Source organism: Argentina silus (genome assembly GCF_951799395.1).
Source record: "Argentina silus genome assembly, chromosome: 16".
In the NCBI taxonomy this organism is placed as follows: Eukaryota; Metazoa; Chordata; class Actinopteri; order Argentiniformes; family Argentinidae; genus Argentina; species Argentina silus.
In genome coordinates this window covers 12,489,507-12,511,754 of record NC_139670.1, presented here as the reverse complement: position 1 = coordinate 12,511,754, position 22,248 = coordinate 12,489,507, and the positions used below count along the sequence as shown (strand labels likewise).

The following is a 22,248-nucleotide window of genomic DNA, read 5'->3' as shown; positions in this document are numbered from 1 at the left end:
TATACTATATTCTGTACAACTGAGCTACTGGTTGGCACGCTACAATACGCTGTAACATGATACAATATTCACCAACAAGTCAGTTCATTCTGCATAACAGGACAGTTTGAAGGGCTATCTAGCTATCCCTTTATTTTAGCTAGCTGCCCATTTTCCCTAGCTAGCTGCCCATATGATTCAGCTTGTTAAGAGAAATTAGTTAGCTAGCTGCCATTTTTGCCAGTTAGCTGCCCTGACAACCAAATTAGCTGCACTAAAAAGCCAGCTAGTTAACTAGCTGTCGGCCTAAAACTCAGCTGTCTAACTAGTTAGGTGGTATACAACTTAACTAGTTAGTTAGGTGGTATTTGTTCGCGGGTCATCTGTGTGAAAGGGGTATAAGATAAAAGGTTAGCTAGCTACAGTCGGTTGAATAAATGTTAAAACAGCATGCCATAGTCATGATGCTTAAATCAAAGCTTAAATAAATAGCTTAAACCTAGATGTTACGTTGAGCTGGGTGAATGGAATATGAATAACAGTCATCCAGTATGCTGTAATAGAAATAAGGGCATGCTCATATAAACAAATAAATTGTCATGCCTAATCTTGAACGGCACCAGCCGCCACTGATTTCACTGTACTGTTGGCATGAGGTCAGCATGTACCTCAGTTTCTGACTCATTTTGTGGGCAGAGTGAGCATAGCTTGTCCTCTCTGGGAAGCCAGTTTTCACAGTGGTCTCTCTCTCTCTACACACATGCAGACATGCACAGATTCAGCCACACACACACTGGATCCAATGGGTGATACCAGATAGATTTCTTTATTCCTCCTCAGCATAACTTTCAATTCGTTCATTTACATGAGTCTCATCAAGAAATGGGCTAACTGCACATGAAACACATGATCATAATCGGTGATTAACTGTACTGACAACCTGTCAATGCCATTGTATATAGTCATTCCATTGTGTACATTGCTTACATTGCTGTTTATACTGCTGTTTATATTCTATTCATTTTAAATGTATTGTTGCACTCCTCTGTGGCACTGTCACTTTTGCATTTCACTGCATACTTGTAGAGAAGAGTAACAGCATACTCATTCAGTTCAGAAAATGTTTTAAGGGCATTTCTGCTTTATTAGAGAGAGACAGTAGAGATTGACAGGAAGGATGGGTGAGAGATAGGGGGATGACATGCAATTGCATGACATGCATGGATATGTCGATGGCCATTATCAAATCAGGTACTTTGCGATAATATGGTATGCACCTTAGTGTGCTACGCCACTTAAGTGCCCGAGTTCAGATATAATTTAATATATAATTAATAAATAACTCTACATTACTGTTAACATGCTCAAAAGAAAGAGTTTGATTTTTATCAATTGATTAAAATCCTAATTCATCCATGTTACATACAAGAGGACTAAGAACAGAGAGGAAGAGATGAGGTAGAAAATAAAGTAAGCTATGTTGATGCGCCGGGCCACTTTGGTCCAGTAGCCAGGTTTGCCCTCCTTCCTCTCATTTCCAAACAGGGACAGCATTCGCTCCACCTCCTTCACTTCCTCCAGGATCAACAGCAACAGACGAGACTCACCTGTCCTCACACCAACACCAGTCTGGAGAACACCAAGAACAATGGAGGGGTGAGAACATAACGTTATTGTGTTAATGAAGAACAATGATTCTAAGCTGAAGATCAATCTAGATACAATGTAAAATATCTTACCTCCTCTACCATGGGCAGCAGCTCACTCGGTGCATCTCTACCACCCGCACCACAGATACATGCACAGTAGGTCTGCTTACCCTCTGAAATGGCAGGTTTGATGCTTAGACTAAGCAAATAAAATGTTATTTGACACATAAGCCAGAGTGGGTAGTACCTGTGTCACAGGTGTGGTCGTGGGAGTTGTCTCTCTTCTTCTCACAGTCATCCATGGGGGTGTGGTCTCTGTCTGCATCTGTCTCCAGGTGGGTGGAGTCTTTCTTTATCAGGTAAGTCACCAAGATGGTCTCCAACAGACTCAGCAACATGAACGCAAAGGTCCCTATGCAGTAGGTCGCTGTCAGGAGGGAGTAGAGTAAATAAACACAACAGAAGATCCCAGAAAAACTCCCTAGTTTCTATGGCAGTATGTTTTGGGTCATTGTCTTCCTGTATGATGAAGTGCCATCCAATGAATTTGGAGGCATTTGCATGTACTTGAGCAGACAACATGTTTCTGTACACTTCAGAATACATTCTGCTGCTGTCGTCAGCAATTACAATCATCAATTAAGACAACTTAGCCAGTTCTACTGCCAGCTATACATTCCCTAACATGAACACCCCTCAACCATGTTTCACATATGAGGTGGTATGCTGTTAATCTTGGGCAGATCCTTTTTTCTCCAAACTTTCCACTTTGCACTCATTCTGGTACATGATAATATTTATCTTATCTGTCCACAAGACCTGTTTGTGATTGCTGACGTCACCAGTGCTTTATTTATTTTTAATGAAGTTGATTTTGGCAAGCCTAAGATTGATGTTGTTAGGTCAATGTTTCAGATTTTTCAGCCAAATAAAGGCTTCCTTGACTTTCATTGACACCACTTTAGTTCTCATGTTGACAGACACCAATAGCAGACTCCAAAGGCAAACACAAAGCCTAGAATCAATACGAGACATTGACAGCTCTCTTATGCCTGCACAATGATGTGATGGAACACACCTAATGAACCAGAAACACCTGCCAAGCCAATTGTCCCATCACTTTTGGGTACACTGAAAAAGGGGGACTATGCATAAAAAGTGTTGTAGTTTCTGAATGGTGAAACCAATATGTACACAATACCATCCATTAAAAGCTGAGAATCTCTACTTTGACCTCACAGTTATTGTTGTTATTTAAAATCCAAACTTTTTGAGTGGAGAGCCAAAAAAAGACAAAATGCTTCACTGTCCCATTACTTACACAGTGCACTGTATGTAGCTGTGTGAGGTAGATAACAGAAGACAAAGACATGCACTGGGTACGAACAGTATGAGACGGGTACCTATGTACCTATGAGAGGTGTCTTGTTGGACACGGAGGGCAGTATGTCGTTGAGTATGAGCATCATCACTGATATGGCCAGCAGCATCGTGACCTTGAAGCCCATCTTCTCTCCCCCATCGTCAGAGATGAGGAAGGAGGACAGGTCCAGAATCAGGAAGAACAGGATGGGCAGCATGAAGTTGGTCACATGGAGGAGGGGCCTCCTCCTCATGGTGATCTGAGATGAGATGAAGACTAGACTGATACCAGGGTGCTGGTGGTCGGAACATGGCACTGGGTCTAAGGTAGGGTTGGTTTAGGGCATTAAGCAATAACCTAATGTTTGTTCGTGATATGATTGTATTATTGTGTTACTATTGTATTATGTGCTATTGTGTTTTTGGAGAGTTTCTTGCGAGTAAGAACTTTCACTTTTTTCACAAATTTTCAGTTTGGCTGCCCATTTCATGTAATGTTCTAAAGATAGCATTACTGTACTGTATAATACTGTAAGAATATTCCAAACATAAGGAAACTACTAGAGAGTTACCCCACAGTACTGAACACATGTCATACATCTGTATGATTGCACTGTTATTTAGATTTGACCACCAGCTCCTCTTCCTATTTTTGCAGGGTAACACATCCCATTGTTCTCAGTCTCCAGACCCCAGAATACGTACCGTGTATATGATTTGGTCCCATCCATCAAAGACGAAGTCGCCCTTTCTGACTGATATGCTCATGAAGTGCCACTCTCCCTCAGTCTTAATGGTCTTTTCAGATCTTTCCGTGTTACGGGATGAGTTGGACATTGTCTTGATCTGTAAATGTTTATCTGGGAGACAGGGGAGGGAGGAGAGAGTGGGGAAGGGGGGGTGGAAGGTGAGTGTTTGTGTGGGAGAATAACTGCATACAAATTGCACGAAACCTCTGTCTACTCCGGATATCTAATGCATGCAAACACACACACACACACGCACATACACACACACACGCACACACACACACACACACACACACACACACACTCCCTTACCTATGTGTATGAGGGAGGCAAAGGTGAGGTTGCAGCTCTGTACATCGAAAGGGAACTTGTGAATGTCCATCTTACAGGTGCTAACAACCTCCTGACTGGACTCTAAGATGACAGTCCCATTGTGTGTCAGGTACACATAGGGGGCCGAGAGGTCCTTCTTGCTCTTGTCTGTCCTGAGACACACACACACACACACACACACACACTATGTAATTGTAACATTAGCTGATGCACAACAACTCAACTATCCTTATACTTACTGCCACATACAATATATCTATTGACTGTCCACCTCTACATATGCACTGTACACAGAGAATGTCTCTTGAACACTATTCTAGTGCTATGGTTCAGTTAATAACATTATAAAACACCTCTAACTGCTGTGTACAGCAGAGGTCACCCACCACCAACATCAACCAGGAACATATGATTCTGAGCAAATATAGCCCCCCATAGACATGCACTGTCAACAATCAGGAGATTTCAGAGCTTTCAAACTTTTTTATACTGTGCACGCGTGTCAGGAATTGCTCACATCTCATGGATGATGAGATCGGGTTTCCACAGCATGTCCCCGGGGACAGAGATCTTGGAGATCCCACAGAACTGAGAAGGATCCCAGGAGATCCGCTCATTGTTCCATTTCTACCAGGGAACCAGGAGAGAAACGAGAGATCAGTCAGGACACTTATGTTGGTTTAATATTGTTTGATGAAAAATGGTCGTGTAATTGGATGGCTCCGCTCTGTGTAGCTCCCCGCCTGAAGTATAACAACATAAAATACAATAATATAAGGCAGGGAGCCCATAACTTCTCAAACCCCCTGTAGGTAGGTTAAATACAGAGTGACCGAGTGGGTGGAGGCTGGGGCGGTGGGTGGGACGACCAACAAGTATAACTCTCTTAGCCAGTGGCGATACACTGTTTAACCATGGTGGAGTGTTGCATAGCTCTGCTCTTTTAAGCCTTGTCCCATGAACATGTGAGGTGTTTGCATACGTGAGATCAGCTGTCCGTCACCTGCCTGAACTTACATAAACTTCATAATAGGAGGGATCAGAGATGGAGCTTGAGAAATGAGGGAATGAGAGGATGAGTGATAAAGAGGAGAAAATAGAGGATGGGAAGCAGAGAGGAGAAATGCTAATGGCCAGATATCAGACTCTTTTCCAAAGTGAAAAACCCAGATCCACTACCAGGAAGAAGCACTCACTATTATTATCCAGATGAACGGAATGAAGGTCTGGGATTTCTCAATCTGGAAATACACACAAAGCAGAATGTTACTAGGCAGCAGCACACACACACACACACACACACACACACACTCACTTGAGCACACACACACACAAACACACACACACATACACTCACCACGGCTAGGATGGCAAAGAGGACTACTTCCAGGTTTACTACAGTGGGGTGTCTGTGGTCTAACACAGGGCGGGTAAAGGTGTACAACTCTTTATTTTTCGCCAGGTTCAGGTGATCTAGAACATCGTGGTCATTACAAATCCTCTCAGAGGAGACCCCACCTGCCAAGAAAGAGGGACATACATTTATGTAATGGAATAATCTATAGGCAGAGTTAAATCTATAGGCAGAATTATAAAATTATAGCTACAGCATAATATCATGGAATCGTGGAGATTAATCATATTGCAAAGCCTTATATTGTATTGAGGTGTTGAACTTAGCCGATTTGAAAATTGCATGCAAATGTCACATTACATGTATAACATATATAATGTTATCGGACAACATCAAATGCTTAATGTTTGGACTTCAGATAATGTCACTGAAGAGGGAAACATCAATTCTGCCCCCCTTCTTGGGATCCCTTCCCCTGATGGGCCAAATGCCTGTGATCTCTCTGTGATGTTTACAAGCCCTTGGATTGTGTTGAATCTGAGGTGTCATTGGTGTCAGGATTGATAAGATGATGTCTGATTGGTTCTCCTTACAAACAGCTCTTGATTTGAATACTATGATTGGAAGTCAGGTATAAAACAGAATGTTGAGGAACAGATTCTGTCTCTTTGTTTTCTGGTCAGAGGTCCCAGCTGTTGAACTGTCAGTACAATATCAGACCATGTGGTCTGTCGTTTCTCCCTCTGTCTCTCCCTCTGTACCTCTCTCTCTCTATCTGTCATTTACCATGAGGGTAGAATGTAAAATGTTTTTATGTATTTTATGTATTTGCCTTGTAATAATTGTATAAGTTTACAGTATTATTAAAGTGACTACTGCAACGTATTCTTGGCTGGGCTCCCCACCTCCGCTATCAGACCTCTGCAGCTCATCCAGAACGCTGCCGCCCGTCTGGTGTTCAATCTCCCCAAGTTCTCCCATGTCACCCCTCTCCGTCGCACCCTTCACTGGCTCCCGGTGGCAGCTCGCATCAGATTCAAGACCCTGGTGCTCGCCTACCAGGCGGCAAAGGGAACAGCCCCTCCCTACTTGCAAGCAATGGTCAGCCCCCAAACCCCTGCCCGATCACTCCACTCTTCCACCTCGGCTGGCCACCTGGCACCGCCGCCTCTATGTGAATGCAGCGGTCGCGCTACTCAGTCACCCCCCCCCCCCACTGTCCTGGTACCCCTAGACTCGCTGCAAGGGAGTAAAAGTGAGAATGGAAGGCATAGCAACACAAGCTTCACTTGTCATGCACCAGAATCAGAATGGACTTTGCGATGGGGGCATTGCCTCATCCAGGCTTTTTAGGGATTCCCCGAATGAATTAGCAAGTGAAGTTGACTTCTTATGTTGACTCTGAGCTCATTTGGAGAATCAGACTTGAGCCCTAGTCTTAACTGAGTGTTAATCAACTTCTGTATACAAACATTTTATTAGGGGACAGTGGGTAGTAGGGCAGTAACTCATTATGTTGATGTTTATAGCTGATATTATGGAGTCATTTCCTTTATTTAGATATTAATCTGAATACATTTTCTCTCATCTGTCATGTCATTTTACCTGTCAAATACAGCCAAAAGAGTGTGTCCTTGCATGACATAGTGGTACCATCCCATTCACTCTCCTAGCTTACTGTTCTCCATATCTGTCAGATTCATGCATGGTGACTCTTTACTCAAGCAAGTCCCATCACCATAAACACTTGACAATGGCTTTGAGCCGTAACTAGCACATTTAAAAGAGCAAAAGTAGCACCAACAAAACGTTTTTCTTTTTTCAATGCACTTTGAACACCATCTCTGGTACAAGGGAAGATGATGGCATGAACCATGTTCACCAAATAGCCTGATGCTACACTAACCTTCAAAACTCAAACAAATCCACAAAAACCATTCATATCTACAAATAGAAGAGAGAAAAAACAACATGCTCAGCGGTAGGCTTTGCTTATTTTAGAGCAAGAGCATGCATTCAAACAGTCAATTAAAACAAGCACGCAACATAATAGGTAAAATATCATAGTATAAAAACCTGAGTAACTTACCTGAGAGGAAAAGTAGATAAAGGAGACCAAGCCCAAGCATGGCTGCATATGTGTGAGGTAGAGCAGGCATGTGTTTGTGTGTGTGTGTGTGTGTGTGTGTGTGTGTGTGTGTGTGTGTGTGTGTGTGTGTGTGTGTGTGTGTGTGTGTGTGTGTGTGTGTGTGTGTGTGTGTGTGTGAAACTAGAGTGTGTGTCTCTGCTTGGTTATGAAGCCAGGCTTCTATGTGTCTGTGGATGTGCCGGACAACCCCTTTCAAGTGAAGCCCTGGATCGCTGTGGGCTGTTCTCTAAGGATGTTAGAATTTGTGTGTACGTGCGTGCATGCTTGTGTGTGTGTGTGTGTGTGTGTGTGTCTGTAGTGGGGGGGATTAATGTCATCTCATAGTTTAAAGTTGCGGCAGCCAGACAGACATTACAGTTCTCAACCACTATGACAGCTGAATAATTGGGAATAAAATCACACTGAAGAATAGAGGACGGGTTAAGAATAAAAACACACATTTATAAGTACAACTTCGGACGGTAATGGACATGATGAAGCGAACTCAACACTAGTGGCCACATTAACATTATATGTACAGTACCAGTCAAAAGTTTGGATACAAACTTCTCAAGAGTGTGCAAAGCTGTCATCAAAGCAAAAAGTGGCTACTTTGAAGAATCTAAAATATAAAACATATTCTGGTTTGTTTAACACTTTTTTGTTTACTACATAATTCCATATGTGTTCCTTCATAGTTTTGATGTCTTTAATATTAATCTACAATGTAGAAAATAATAAAAAATAAAGAAAAACCATTGAATGAGAAGGTGTGTCCAAACTTTTGACTGGTACTGTATATTAAATATATATATTATACATTATATATATAATATCTGACTTTCATGGTTAATAATGATTAATAATGCTTTGTTCACCCCTGTGTGACAGGCAATCGATCATATTGGATCCTCCATTCCATTAAGAGGCCAATATCTGAAGCTGAGTCATCAGCTTCAGTTAATGATGCATGTGAACATTAGACATTAAATGTAGACATTATCTAATGCACAGTGTAAAAGGTATAGTACAATTACGTTTTACATTCATGGCATTTAGCAGACGCCTTTATCCAAAGCAACTTACCACAAATACATTTGTCTTCTTCGTACAATAGCTTATGAATTATCAATATCCAATTTGTTTATGATGTATCTGCTTTTATTGCAATCAAACTACAAAGGTGGGGCACCACTAAAGATTTGTCTCTAGCAGATGACCCCCTTGTGCTAGGCCATTTCCCCTCCCCCACACACACCTCTAACCCATACATCCCTCCCCTTTAAAGTAGAGGTAGAACACTGTATAGCTCCCACAGTTATGATACAATTGCCTAGCTATTGATTCATTCGATACGACATTCCAACGATCGTGCGGCAAACCCATTCGTCAGTATTGTACCACCTGTGAATCTTCCCAGTTATCAAACCCCCTCATTCCCTTCAGTCATTCCTTACCTGTTGTTTTGTGCTGTTTTATATTACTGTTTAGTTTGAAAATATGCATTTTCTGTACAACCAAACAGTGTCTAACTCAGTCCATATTCCATTTATGGTCAAATCGCGTACTTCCATATTCAATCATTGTTTTCCTTCACACACTGTAGGTAGTAGTAGTAGAAACGGCAACTGACTTTAGTTCAAAAAACTTTATTGTTCTTTTGTTGTTGTTGTCATTGACATTTTAAATCGGAATTCTACAAAAGTGAATGGAGGATTGTGACCCATTCCTTACCTGTAGTTGATAGTGTATTGTGAGTGATAGAGACACAGTGAGTATTCCTGTTGAAGGTTTCCCACTGTGAAAGGAGATAACTGAGCTCTGCAGTAGGCTGTATGATGTTATGTATAAGGGAGAGGGTCTGCGGAGTGTCTTATACACACAATGGCTATACCTTGAATGGCACCCTATTTCCCAATAGGGCACTACTTTTGAACAGAACCGCATGGTTGTTAAGTCGTGCAAAATTTGGGGACTAGGGTGTGGTTCAAGGACACCACCAATCTGACATGTAGATAAATGATAGGAGTGTACTACACAAGGTATTCTACAGGAGGGTGCAGACTGACCTAGACTACCATGCTTACTCTACAATCGCATCATGCACGGCAAAGTGTGTTGTCTAGGAAACAGCTAATAGTGCATTCAGTGTTGGTATCATCGTCCCTTTTTTAAGTAGTGTGTGTGTTTTTAAACCATTATTAATTTCACATATTATCATCCACATAATAAACAACACTGTTATTCTTTTAAACAAAGAAAACACACAACATGTAACAACATTAACAGGGGAGCTATACACTAAAACAAATAATACAAAATAAAATAAACTACTTTTTCAACAAATGAGAAAAAAAAGGTTCAAGTTGTCTATTAAATAGTGTTTTCTAGGGGAGTGTGAGTGTGGATAGAATGCCGGTCAACCACACTGGCCTAAAACGGATGGTCTGACTTTATAAATCCACAGTGTGGTCCAGCCATGAGTCCCTCACACAGGTAGAAACACAGAGGGGTGTGTGTGTGTGTGTGTGTGCGTGTGTGTCTGTGTCTGTGTGTGTGTGTGGAGTAGGGACAGTGATGCAGCTAGGGCATATTTATTGCTTTATTGTCTTTGTTGTATGACCAGTGAGTCAAACTGAGATATGAATACTGACGAGCTAGGGCAAGGAGAGGAGGGGTGTGTGTGTGTGTGTGTGTGTGTGTGTGTGTGTGTGTGTGTGTGTGTGTGTGTGTGTGTGTGTGTGTGTGTGTGTGTGTGTGTGTGTGTGTGTGTGTGTGTGTGTGTGTGTGTGTGTGTGTGTGTGTGTGCTGGCGGGAGTCTTAGTGTTTGATTACCTGGGGGTAGGTTCAAAGTCAGGGGAACATTCTTATGTAGTTAATGACCCAAAAACAAATATCTTACATTCTCCCCTTAGATTTACACATCTGCAGTTGTCATACAATCTAAGAAACTTTGTTTCTGTCTCTTTTTTTTTCTGTTTCCTTTTCATTCTGCCATTCAGTATCTCCACCATTTTGGGTCAAGTTCACCATGTTGGGGCAAATCCACCATTTGGGGTAAGTCCTGCTTCCCATTGTTGCTTATGACCAGAGTCACATTCAGACCAGGGTGTCGATAGATAATTGCTGAAAACAGTAGGATTGAGAGTAGACATCAGAGTGATGCATGCAAAACCGGGACCAGATTCTCCTGGTCTATGGAGTGGATTCCGTCAGTCCAGTCTGGTAAGGTAGTCTGGTGTAGGTGACTTTTGTTTTTATAGTGTTCAACCACTCGTTACATAAAATACAGAGACACATTGATACTAATAAGATTGCAGATCACAATAGCCCCTGATTGGTTGGTTTGTATTGGAGAGGAGAGGAGCAGCGTGCGTCAGGGTCACATAATGTCACACAGACACAAAGATGACAGGTGACTGGTCTTAATCAAAGGCAGACCAGGTCAATCAGAATCTGAGCGGTTTCTGGGATAGGGACTGGGAGGACTGGGAGAGAGAGCTAAGATAGAGCCAGATGAATCCAGTACAGCAGTAGAACACAAGATCTTCAGTATGACGCGATGAGCTCAGAGGTAGGGAAAGTGGTCTCACTCTGGTCCTCTTGTTTAAATCCACCTCTTCACACTCTTTCAAGAGTTCAGTCCTATCGCTAGACAGATGATCATATTTAGTCCACAGGAAGGAGAGAGGACAGGTGTGTGTGTGTGTGTGTGTGTGTGTGTGTGTGTGTGTGTGTGTGTGTGTGTGTGTGTGTGTGTTGAGGTGGTGTGTTGACAAATGAGGGGTTCCTTGGTCAGTGGGGAAAAGATCCAGTTGTGCTGCAGTATGGCAGGGTGAGGGGCTGGAACTGGACAGGTAAGCATGTATGTCTGTGCAGGCACCACGCATGCCTGTGTATATGTATGTACAGATCTGTGTGTGTGTGTGTGTGAGTGTTTATCTATCTGAGTATACATTTGTGTGTATCTACATGTATATGTATCTGTGCTCCAATGTGTGTGTTAGACAATGAGTGGCCCGCGGCGGGGGGTGTGCTGGGGACTCTGGCCCTCTCTAGTCTCCAACCCCTCCTCCAGGTTAATGTTACTGGCCGAGGCATGGTGGGGGAGGGGCTCCAAAACCGGCCTGTACCCACCCAGATACCTTATACCTGAGATAGATAGATAGAGAGTAAGAGAGAGAGAGAGAGAGAGAGAGAGAGAGAGAGAGAGAGAATATGGCATTATAGCACAACAGTGTCAGTGTCAAACCAGTATTTGCAAGGCCCTTCTGGTAAGGACTGTGCTGTTCTTTCGCTATGGAGCAAGTGATTACAGTATTAAACTACTGTACTACTAAAGCCTGCACACAGACTACTTGGGGTGGATCTCAATAGTCTAACTTGGCTTCCCGGACTCATCTCCTTTCCTTCATCTGCACTGATGTGAAAAAAAACCTGGACTATAAACCCTGGAAGCAAATACCTGGTAATAATGCACCATAAAGCTTTCACCTATCCAGTTGTTTCAGTGCAGGTGAAGGAACCCTACTGAGATGCAGCCCTGGCCTACCAATCTTGACAGAGAGATGGGGGGTGAAGCTCGGGTCTCCTGGGCTGCATGCACATAAAAGTCAGTGACTAACACAAGGGAGTACAGTGCCTGCTGCCTCTACCTGATACAGCTAAGAAAGAGATGTCTACATGCATATCTCTGAAGCACAGAAGGTTGCCAAAAAGTTCTGCATCATCAGACTGGAGACAGATTTGGACCTGGGACACCAGGTGAGGCCAGGTCATTCATTCATTAGCTGGAGCGATTGAGGGGCAGGAGGAACAGACCCAACAGCCATACAGTACCTCTAGGTGGGAGTTAACAGGGTGTGCAGAGAACACCCTTTAGTTCCTGTCCAGCACTAACCTGATTCAACTCGTCATGGTCTTGATGATGAAGAGTTGATCAAGCTGAATCAAGTGTGCTAGTGCTGGGCTGAAACTAAAGCCTTCACAGCCTGTAGCTCTCCCAAGGCCAGGGAGGGGGACCACTGATGTTGGACTCCATGCTATGCTATTAGCTATGGCTTTCACTAAACCAGGGTAGGTCGTGAAGAGTTGAGGGATCTAGAACGTGACCCTGTGTTAATAGTGAGTGAGGAACGTCTGATCTACCAGCTAGCCACAGCTCCATACCTATTCCTCAATGTGCACAGGGCACGAATCCTCATCTGTCCATCCGAAAGAGAGTGGAGGGAGGGAGGGAGAATATCCAGAAGGAGACAGAATAAGATGAAATGATGGGGAGAGGAGAGAAACACAGAGAGATAGAGAGAGAGAGAGAGAGAGAGAGAGAGAGAGAGAGCAGAACACATTTACGGCACACAAAGAGTATCCATCAGACAACATCCACAAAGAAAGGATCCTGCAAGGGGGCGCAAGGTTGCTAGGGATGATGGGATAGTAATAGTCAGGGGGAGGAGCAAAGGCTTGGTTGGTGACTCTGGGCCCAAAGACTTACATCAAGGAGTCACACCGTACAGAGTAAGAGCTAAAGATTTATTTAGCCTACATGAAAATCTTCACCTCAACATTATCATTGATGAAACAGACTGTTAACAGACTGTTCAATCTAGTCGATTTAAATCCAAACTATTTGGGCAACCTGGATTGTGAAAACCTTTAGCTCCCCTCCCAGTAACCCAGCCGACATAATGAGATAATACATCAATGAAGCGAGGGAGGAGCTGAGGAGAGGGAGAGCAGGATGGAGGGAGAGATGGAGGGGTGGAGCGATGAGTCGCAGATGTTAAGCAAAGCGGCTCGGAGCTGGCAGACACTGAACATGAACTTGAAATCTGGGATGGACCGAACACAAACACACACACACACACACACACACACACACACACACAGACACACGCACGCACACACACACACACACACACACACACACACACACACACACACACACACACAAACATTTCCACAGTCTCACACACACAGGCACAGGAGCTTTCGCTGGGGAAGAGGAGGGAGAGAGTGCAGAGCTACCCACTACTGATAAAACAACAACCAACCACAACAGCACTAAAAGGGTAGGGATGAACAGAAGAAGGAAGTTCCAAGTTTCCTGCTCTCACTGCTAGGAAATGTATGCTCTCTATTGTGTGGTATGCATTAAAAACCTCATCCTGTGCCTCCCTCCTCACTCTCCCGAGCCTCTCCCCTCGCTTACATTCAAATTGTTTTGCTCTTCTTCCTTACTTTATATTTTTTGCCAAAATCTCACTTTTTCTCCACTCTCCTCTCCCCCTATCTTTCCCTTTGTATCCTCATCTGTCCATCCGAAAGAGTGTGGAGGGAGGGAGGGAGGGAGGGAGAATAACCAGAAGGAGACAGAATAAGATGAAATGATGGGGAGAGGAGAGAAACACAGAGAGAGAGAGAGAGAGAGAGAGAGAGAGCAGAACACATGTATGGCACACAAAGAGTATCCATCAGATAACATCCTGATCTCCAGCCTGAGTAAGTCAGTTTGATCTTGTTTGTAGTCAGTGTGCTATTAGGAGTTGTTTGTTTTTTCAGTGGCTATCCTGCCTCTCTAATCAGAGTGCTATTAAGAGTTTTTTTGTTTGGCTATCCTGCCTTAAGTAGTTTCTATTGGAAGCCATCTGATTGAAGTCAATTAGCTGTGAAGTGCTGTCAATCTCCAGTGGGAGGGCACTCCTGCTCACCCTGGACCACGACTAATACATTTGGGATTGAGTGAGTGGTGAAGCCTGATTGGTCGTTAACTGATCGTCAGGTGGGAGGGGATGCCACCCTGGTAGCCATCAGCAATCACAGAATCTGCATTTATTTTGTAACGAGCGCAGAGCGACAGCCTCCTGACACGAAGACTCAAGACACGAAGACATAGGAGTCTATCTGTGGAGTCAGACTCAAGACACAAAGACATAGGAGTCTATCTGTGGAGTCCATCGAGGAAGGCCTGAGAGGAAGGCCATACTACTAAGTATTTTTATTCTATCTTGATAATTTCTTTATTACCTCGAGTGTATTGTTTATACTTTTCCCACTAACCCTCTCCCTCTATATCGGCAAAAAATCACAATGTGCTTTCTCACATCGACGCTACACCTCCACTCGCAACCCTCACTCCGCTCCTCCACCTCGGCTGCCCGCCTGACACCGCCGCCTCTACGTGGATGCAGTGGCCGCGCTACTCAGTCACAGCTTTTCACTGTCCTGGCGCCCCGCTGGTGGAAGGAGCTTCCCACAACGGTCAGGACTGCAGAGTCACTTCCGATCTTCCGCCGTAGATTGAAAACCCATCTCTTCAAGCTACATCTTAACAGTCCCTCCTAAAGACCGCTTTACCCTCACTACCCCCTCTATACTAACCCTAACCCCGAGACCTCATCTCCCCTGTTACCCCCCTGTACAAGTTCTCTCCTGCTAATAAAATATATATATTTTTTTTTTTTTAAAAACTAGCCTACTGGCATTACGACTGCCAATGGCCCCTGGTGTGAGCATTGATTATTTTGTCTTATGATGACTGTTGGATAGATGATTCACTTACTGAAACAAATGTATTTGTTGTACGTCACTTCGGATAAAGGCGTCTGCTAAATGCCGTAAATGTAAACAAAGAAAGGACGCAAGGTTGCTAGGAATGATGGGATAGTAATAGTCAGGGGGAGGAGCAAAGGCTTGGTTGGTGACTCTGGGCCCAAAGACTTACATCAAGGAGTCACACCGTACAAAGTAAGAGCTAAATATTTATTTAGCCTACATGAAAATCTTCACCTCGACATTATCATTGATTAAACAGACAACTGTTCAATCTATTGACCTAATCTATTTAAATTTGTCGATTTACAGTTGTGGTCAGAAGTTTACATACTTGTAAAGAACATGTATGTCATGGCAGTCTTGAGTTTCCAATCATTTCTACAACTCTTTTTTTTCTGTGATGGATTGATTGTGGCACATACTTCTTTGTCACAAAAAACATTCATGAAGTTTGGTTCTTTTATGAATTTATTATGGGTCTTCTGAAAATGTGACAAAATCTGCTGGGTCAAAAATATACATACAGCACCTTGAATTATCAATTTTGGTGATGTAGAAAGTTGTGTCAATCAAATTTGCTTTGTGGCATGGCCTCTTCACTTCTTATGAGTGATTATGATTGACTACTGCTGGTGACTTATTTCAGCCCATTTAAATAGGGCTCGTTTGATACACTCATTACACTCAGCCAAAAACGCTACAATGGGAAAGTCTAAGGAGCTCAGCACGGATCTGAAAAAGCGCATCATTGACTTGAACAAGTCAGGAAAGTCACTTGGAGCCATTTCAAAGCAGCTACAGGTCCCAAGATCAACTGTGCAAACAATTGTTTGTAAGTATAAATTGCATGGCACAGTTGTGTCACTGCCATGATCAGGAAGAAAACGCAAGCTATCACCTGCTGCTGAGAGAAAATTGGTCAGGATGGTCAACCAAGAACCACCAAAAAGCAGGTCTGCCATGAATTAGAAGCTGCTGGAACACAGGTGTCAGTGTCCACAGTCAAGCGTGTTTTACATCGCCATGGGCTGAGAGGACTGCACCAATTCTGTCAAGAGGAGTGGTGAAAGATTCAACCAGAAGCTTGCCAGAAGCTTGTGGATGGCTACCAAAAGCGTCTAATTGAGGTGAAAATGACCAAGGGACATTTAACCAAATATTAGCATTGCTGTATGTATATTTTTGACCCAGCAGATTGTCACATTTTCAGAAGACCCATAATAAATTCATAAAAGAACCAAACTTCATGAATGTTTTTTGTGACAAAGAAGTATGTGCCACAATCAATCCATCACAGAAAAAAAAGAGTTGTAGAAATGATTGGAAACTCAAGACTGCCATGACATACATGTTCTTTACAAGTATGTAAACTTCTGACCACAACTGTAAATCCAAACTATTTGGGCACCCAACCTGGATTGTGAAAACCTTTAGCTCCCCTCCCAGTAACCCAGCCGACATAATGAGATAATACATCAATGAAGCGAGGGAGGAGCTGAGGAGAGGGAGAGCAGGATGGAGGGAGAGATGGAGGGGTGGAGCGATGAGTCGCAGATGTTAAGCAAAGCGGCTCGGAGCTGGCAGACACTGAACATGAACTTGAAATCTGGGATGGACCGAACACAAACACACACACACACACAGACACAGGAGCTTTCGCTGGGGAAGAGGAGGGAGAGAGTGCAGAGCTACCCACTACTGATAAAACAACAACCAACCACAACAGCACTAAAAGGGTAGGGATGAACAGAAGAAGGAAGTTCCAAGTTTCCTGCTCTCACTGCTAGGAAATGTATGCTCTCTATTGTGTGGTATGCATTAAAAACCTCATCCTGTGCCTCCCTCCTCACTCTCCCGAGCCTCTCCCCTCGCTTACATTCAAATAGTTTTGTTCTTCTCCCTTACTTTATCTTTGTTGCCAAAATCTCACTCTTTTCCCACTCTCCTCTCCCCCTACCCCTCTCTCTTTCCCTTTCTACCCCCCCCCCCCTCCCTCTGCCCCATGCCCAGTCCTCAGCTCTCATTGGTCCATGTTCGGTAGGTTGCCACTCACCGGCGAATCGACTGTCGGAAGCCTGCTCATTGTCCAGCCCCCCCAAAGAGGGCGTGTCACAGAGGGCGACGCCCTGATTGTTATTGGCCAACTCTGGACACCTGCTCCGCCCACCTGCAAGCGAGGGCAAAGGTCAAACAAGAGCAGCCAGGCACAGCGGGAGGGGGCGAGGGCAGGGGCGAGGGCAGGGGCAGGGGCAGGGGGGGGGGGGGGCAGGGGGGGGGGGGGCAGGGGATTTAGGGGTCAGAGGTGAGGAGTGAGGAGTGAGGAATGGATATGACAGTCGTGGGTCACTGGATGGCCATGGGAGAAAGGACAAGAGTGGCAATAATGTATAGTCAGAACTGTTGTGCAGGTGTGTCCGGTTCTTATTCAAGGTTGGGGTTGTGGTTAGGGTAAGGGCTGAGGTTAGCTATAGTCATTAAAATGGCATCAGTAGCGTTTCACTTCTGTCCTTTCTAGCATGGCGACTGTGTGTGTGTGTGTGTGTGTGTGTGTGGTTAGAGAACGGGGATTGGTTTTGCTGAGATGATTGGATGATTGGCAGGTGGCTCAGCAGGTACATGGGATGCAGACAGAAGCTACGTTAGCACACGGAGCTGGAGCAGATGCACACGCATGTGCATGCAAACACACATCCTACACGCACACACAGTGTACAGGTCATGGAGCGACAGGATTCCTTTGGTTTCACCATTAATTAAATGTGTTTATTGCGCAGTGTCAACAGGATCAGTCCAGAGCGACAGCCACACACACACACATTCACACACACACACACACACACACACACACACACACACACACACACACACGTGCACATTCACGTGCACACACACACACACACACACACACACACACAGAACACCACATGGCTACATAAACTCCATCAGACAAAATCTGATGGACATACAAAGGCATGACGTGAGCTTCAAACCCTGTCTATCTGACCTTGCAGTGCAGGAAGGAGAGGAGGCAAAGAGATGTGACTCACACTCCCCACCCACCAACCCACCCACCACCCACTTACACACACACACACACACACACACACACACACACACACACACACACGTACAAACGCACACCTACACACGCACAAACGCACACCTACACACACACACACACACACACACACACACACACACACACACACACACACACACACAAACTTGCACATGAGGGTGGCAGCTAAGCATTGCATGTGCATGCACAGCATGGCAAGCAGGACCACACTCATAAGCATTGGCAAACCATACACACACACACACACACACACACACACACACACACACAAAGGCTAAACTAAATACACACATGCAGATGCTAAGCTGAGCCGAGCATACAGGTGCAAACAGATGATAGGGTGTGGGAAGACATTCAAGGGATCATTTCAGTACGATGATGGTGATCAGTGGTGTTGTTTCAGGCAACATTATCATTTACAATGGGATGGCCCCATCTAGAGGTCATTGTCTGACATGGCACCCATATTGCCGTATATGGGGTACAGTCGTACAGGTCAATAGATGGTCATTGCAGAGAGGACAAAACTTAAAGTGAAATCTCATGAGCTGATAAGCAACTATAAACTATTTGTTTGAGTTAAGGTAAACTAATGGCTGAGATTGTAATTTCTCGGTACTTCTGTCCATTCCAGCAGGGCCACACAGTGACAAGCACAGAACAGAGGGAGGTGAGAGGTGTCAGGGGTGAAAGGTTATATAGTACATATATAGTTACCTTGCTCATGTGAAGGGGAGGGGCAGTCTTCCTCTGTGACATCATTGCCCTGAGGAAGAGAGAGAGAGAGAGAGAAAGAGACAGACTGTTAGATTCTAAAGTTACAGCAAACCATAGAACTGGAATAAGTATATCTATTAGTCCTGTCACGTCTTTGTGTGTGTGTGTGTGTGTGTGTATGTGTGTGTGTGTGTGTGTGTGTGTGTGTGTGTGTGTGTGTGTGTGTGTGTGTGTGTGTGTGTATTCACCTCTGAATCCTGCTCCTCTAAAACAGCAACTGAGAAGTTTTGCTCCTTTGGCTCGTTTGGCAGCTCCTACGAGAGAGAGAGAGAGAGACACACACACACACACACACACACACACACACACACACACACACACACACACACACACACACACACACACACACACACCACACACACACAGTGTGTGACAGTGAATGAGGGGTCTATATTTCGATTTTATTCAACACACTCTCCTCGATAAGCCCTCCTACTTCCTCTACCACTCTCCCCCCTCTGTTTTTTTCACCTCCCCTCCTTCACGATGCCTCCTCCCTCTCCTCCTTCTCCTTCTCTTCCTCTCCTCTCACTCTTCTACCCCCCCTGTCCTTACCTCCCCTTCCTGCTGTGAGGGCCCTCGGCTCTCCATGGGTGTGTCCTGGTTCTCCTCCCCCTCCCCGTCTCCCCCCTCCTCCCCCTCCACCTCCCCCTCTGCGCCGGCCAGGTAGGAGCCAGACATGGAGGACATGGTGTCTGTGCTGATCTGGGAGTGCTGAGAATGGGAGGAGGCCATGGACATCACAGACTGGGCCAGACTACTGCTCACAGGGTCTGAGAGAGAGGGGGGGGAGAGAGAGAGAGAGAGAGAGAGAGAGGAGGGAGGGGTGGCGAGAAGAGGACAGTAAAGGGTGAGGCTCAAAAATAGACAGTGACCTTTTTTGGCACAGCAGACACATCTACCCAAAGGCATTTGCATGTATGTGTGTGTGTGTGTGTGTGTGTGTGTGTGTGTGTGTGTGTGTGTGTACCTTCAGGGGAGGCGATGGTAGAGGAGAGGGGGGTGCCAGTGCAGGATGACTGGTCGATGGCTCCTGACGAGGACAGAGTCAAATTCTCACTCTCTGGAGTCACACCACACTGTAATGACAGGAACAGGAGAGTGAGACACACACACACAAATAAAATGCACACATACAGTATAGATACACACATACAGTATAGATAACACACACACGCACACGCACACTCACACACACACACACACACACACACACACACACACACAGACCTCCTGCTGGTCCACAGCTAGTTTCCTGCGGCAGGCCTGAACCTCTGATTCGCTGCAGGACTTCTCATCTTCCTCCTCTGGGAGCACAGAGGAGTTCTGGGATAGAGACCTGCATGGAGGCACACAACACAACACACCTTCGTAAGAAACCCACATCACTCTCGCCCCCAACAAAATACTCAATATACTGCAGACGTTAAACAGCCACAGGAACCAAACAAACGCACATGTAGCACGTTCAAGTGTGTACCCGTGTGCATGTGGACATGGCTGTTGGCATTAGAGTGTGTCTGACTGTCTGCATGCCTATGTGTCTCGATGGCTCTACAGTATATGCATGTGTGTGTGTGTGTGTGTGTGTGTGTGTGTGTGTGTGTGTGTGTGTGTGTGTATGTGTGTGTTTGTGCCTGCCTGTCTTCCTGTGTTTCCAACCCCACTCACTTGGAGCCGCTCTTCTTGAGTTTGAGGCCCTGGCTGGAGTTGGAGTGGTCCAGAGGGGAGAGGGAGCGCGCGGGGGCAGGGTGTGTCTCACTGCTGTATGGGGGCAGCGTGCCAGACACGTGGCCCCCAGACAGGTTCTGCAGGGGCGGGGCCGAGGGGGACGGGTTCAGGGGGCCATTCAACGCCTCCAGGAGAGACACAGCCTCGTAACCCGGGGGAATATGCTCCGACGCCTGGAGGAGGAAAGAAAAAGAGAGTGGAACATGTCTATAAAGAAGAAGAGGTGTCTTGCATGTATGTTGTGTGTGTGTGTGTGTGTGTGTGTGTGTGTGTGTGTGTGTGTGTGTGTGCGCGTGTGTATGTGTGTGTGTGTGTGTGTGTGTGTGTGTGTGTATTGCTGTACTGTAAGTCTACGTACGCGTCATGTTTGTGAACGTGTGTGTTATTGGTGAATGTGTGTTATTGTGGTACCGAGTGTTCCTCTGAGTCAGAGGTCTGGGAGGTGATGACGGGGTTAAACCCAGACGGAGAGAGAGGACTCAGCTTCTTCCTCATGGCTCGGATCTGCAGCAGGGCTCGGAATGCTGGGGGCGGGAGGAAACACTGTTTCATCTGACATTCATTCAATCAATGTGTGGATCTCAATAACCGAATGCTTAAAGGGGCAGTTCAGCCAACTGCTATGTGATGTTATTTATCGTCAAAATTGGTACAGTGCATAACAAAATTGCTTTATCTCTTGCCTACATTCATCTGGAAAACAGAGCATTCCGACTGGCAGAGCGTGGTAACATAATTGTGTTTTCATGTATTCACTGACTATTCAGCATGAACCTAACGTTACCCAACACACGATTGGCTACCGCACTAACAACTGCTACACTTCTGCCTATTAACCACCCAAAACTAGCGAGCCATCTCATTACCTCTAGCTCCGTGTATACCAAATGCTTGTTAGATTTATACCTAGTTAGGGCGCTTAGTGGCGTAGCACACTAATGCGCATACCACATAATCGCAAGGTTCCTGGTTCGATTCCGACCCTCGACCTACCTTGCATGTCATTCCTCCTCTCTCTCACCCATCCTTCCTGTCAATCTCTACTGTCTCTATCCCAATAAAGCAGAAATGCCCTAAAAACAGATTTACAGATTTATACCTAGCTAACTTTAGCTTCATATCGCTTAGGAACATATTTAGCGTTATTTAGCGTTATTTAGCGTTATTTAGCATTACAAGCGGCGTAACTCACGCAGTCTGCAGATGGGGCAGCAGTTGGCCTGGTAGCGGAGGGTGTCGGCGCAGGCGTTGCAGAGACACAGGTGTCTGCAGGGCAGTATGAGAGTGTCTCGTACGTCAGACAGACACACCACACACTCCGCACTGTTGTCGCTGATCTCATCATCCGCCACCTGGAAACATCCAATTCATATTCAAATGAAAAAAACACATCATGTCAATTCAAAGAGCCGTGCTGTGAATAGTATATAATAATATACGCCATTTAGCTGACGCTTTTATCCAAAGCAACTTACATTGCAGTGAGTGCATACATTTCAGTATATATGGTCCCAACGGGAATCGAACCCACAACCTAAGCGTTGTTAGCGCCA

At 45.0% G+C, this 22,248-nt stretch overlaps 2 protein-coding genes across 2 annotated transcripts in view; both read right to left on the bottom strand.

Annotated features, from left to right (window-relative positions):
* Positions 1-1,383: 1,383 nt before the first annotated feature.
* LOC310817536 (5-hydroxytryptamine receptor 3A-like) lies at positions 1,384-7,302 on the bottom strand (the record flags this gene model as incomplete). Its single annotated transcript, XM_083688172.1, has 9 exons — positions 1,384-1,586; positions 1,876-2,055; positions 3,040-3,250; positions 3,696-3,850; positions 4,052-4,224; positions 4,590-4,699; positions 5,269-5,313; positions 5,430-5,590; positions 7,278-7,302. The coding sequence occupies 9 exons, from the start codon at positions 7,300-7,302 to the stop codon at positions 1,384-1,386; spliced, it is 1,263 nt and encodes a 420-aa protein (XP_083544298.1).
* A 4,171-nt stretch (positions 7,303-11,473) lies between these two features.
* rnf157 (ring finger protein 157) overlaps positions 11,474-22,248 on the bottom strand; it is a 19,293-nt gene continuing 8,518 nt past the window's right edge. Inside the window, exons 10-19 of the mRNA XM_083687412.1 lie at positions 21,888-22,047; positions 21,107-21,219; positions 20,636-20,868; positions 20,189-20,303; positions 19,935-20,043; positions 19,520-19,737; positions 19,153-19,215; positions 18,905-18,953; positions 17,162-17,275; positions 11,474-11,706 (exon numbers count right to left, since the gene is read on the bottom strand). Of these exons, the coding sequence (XP_083543538.1) occupies positions 11,558-11,706; positions 17,162-17,275; positions 18,905-18,953; positions 19,153-19,215; positions 19,520-19,737; positions 19,935-20,043; positions 20,189-20,303; positions 20,636-20,868; positions 21,107-21,219; positions 21,888-22,047 (1,323 nt within the window). The 3' untranslated portion in view covers positions 11,474-11,557. The remainder of the gene's footprint in view (positions 11,707-17,161; positions 17,276-18,904; positions 18,954-19,152; positions 19,216-19,519; positions 19,738-19,934; positions 20,044-20,188; positions 20,304-20,635; positions 20,869-21,106; positions 21,220-21,887; positions 22,048-22,248) is intronic.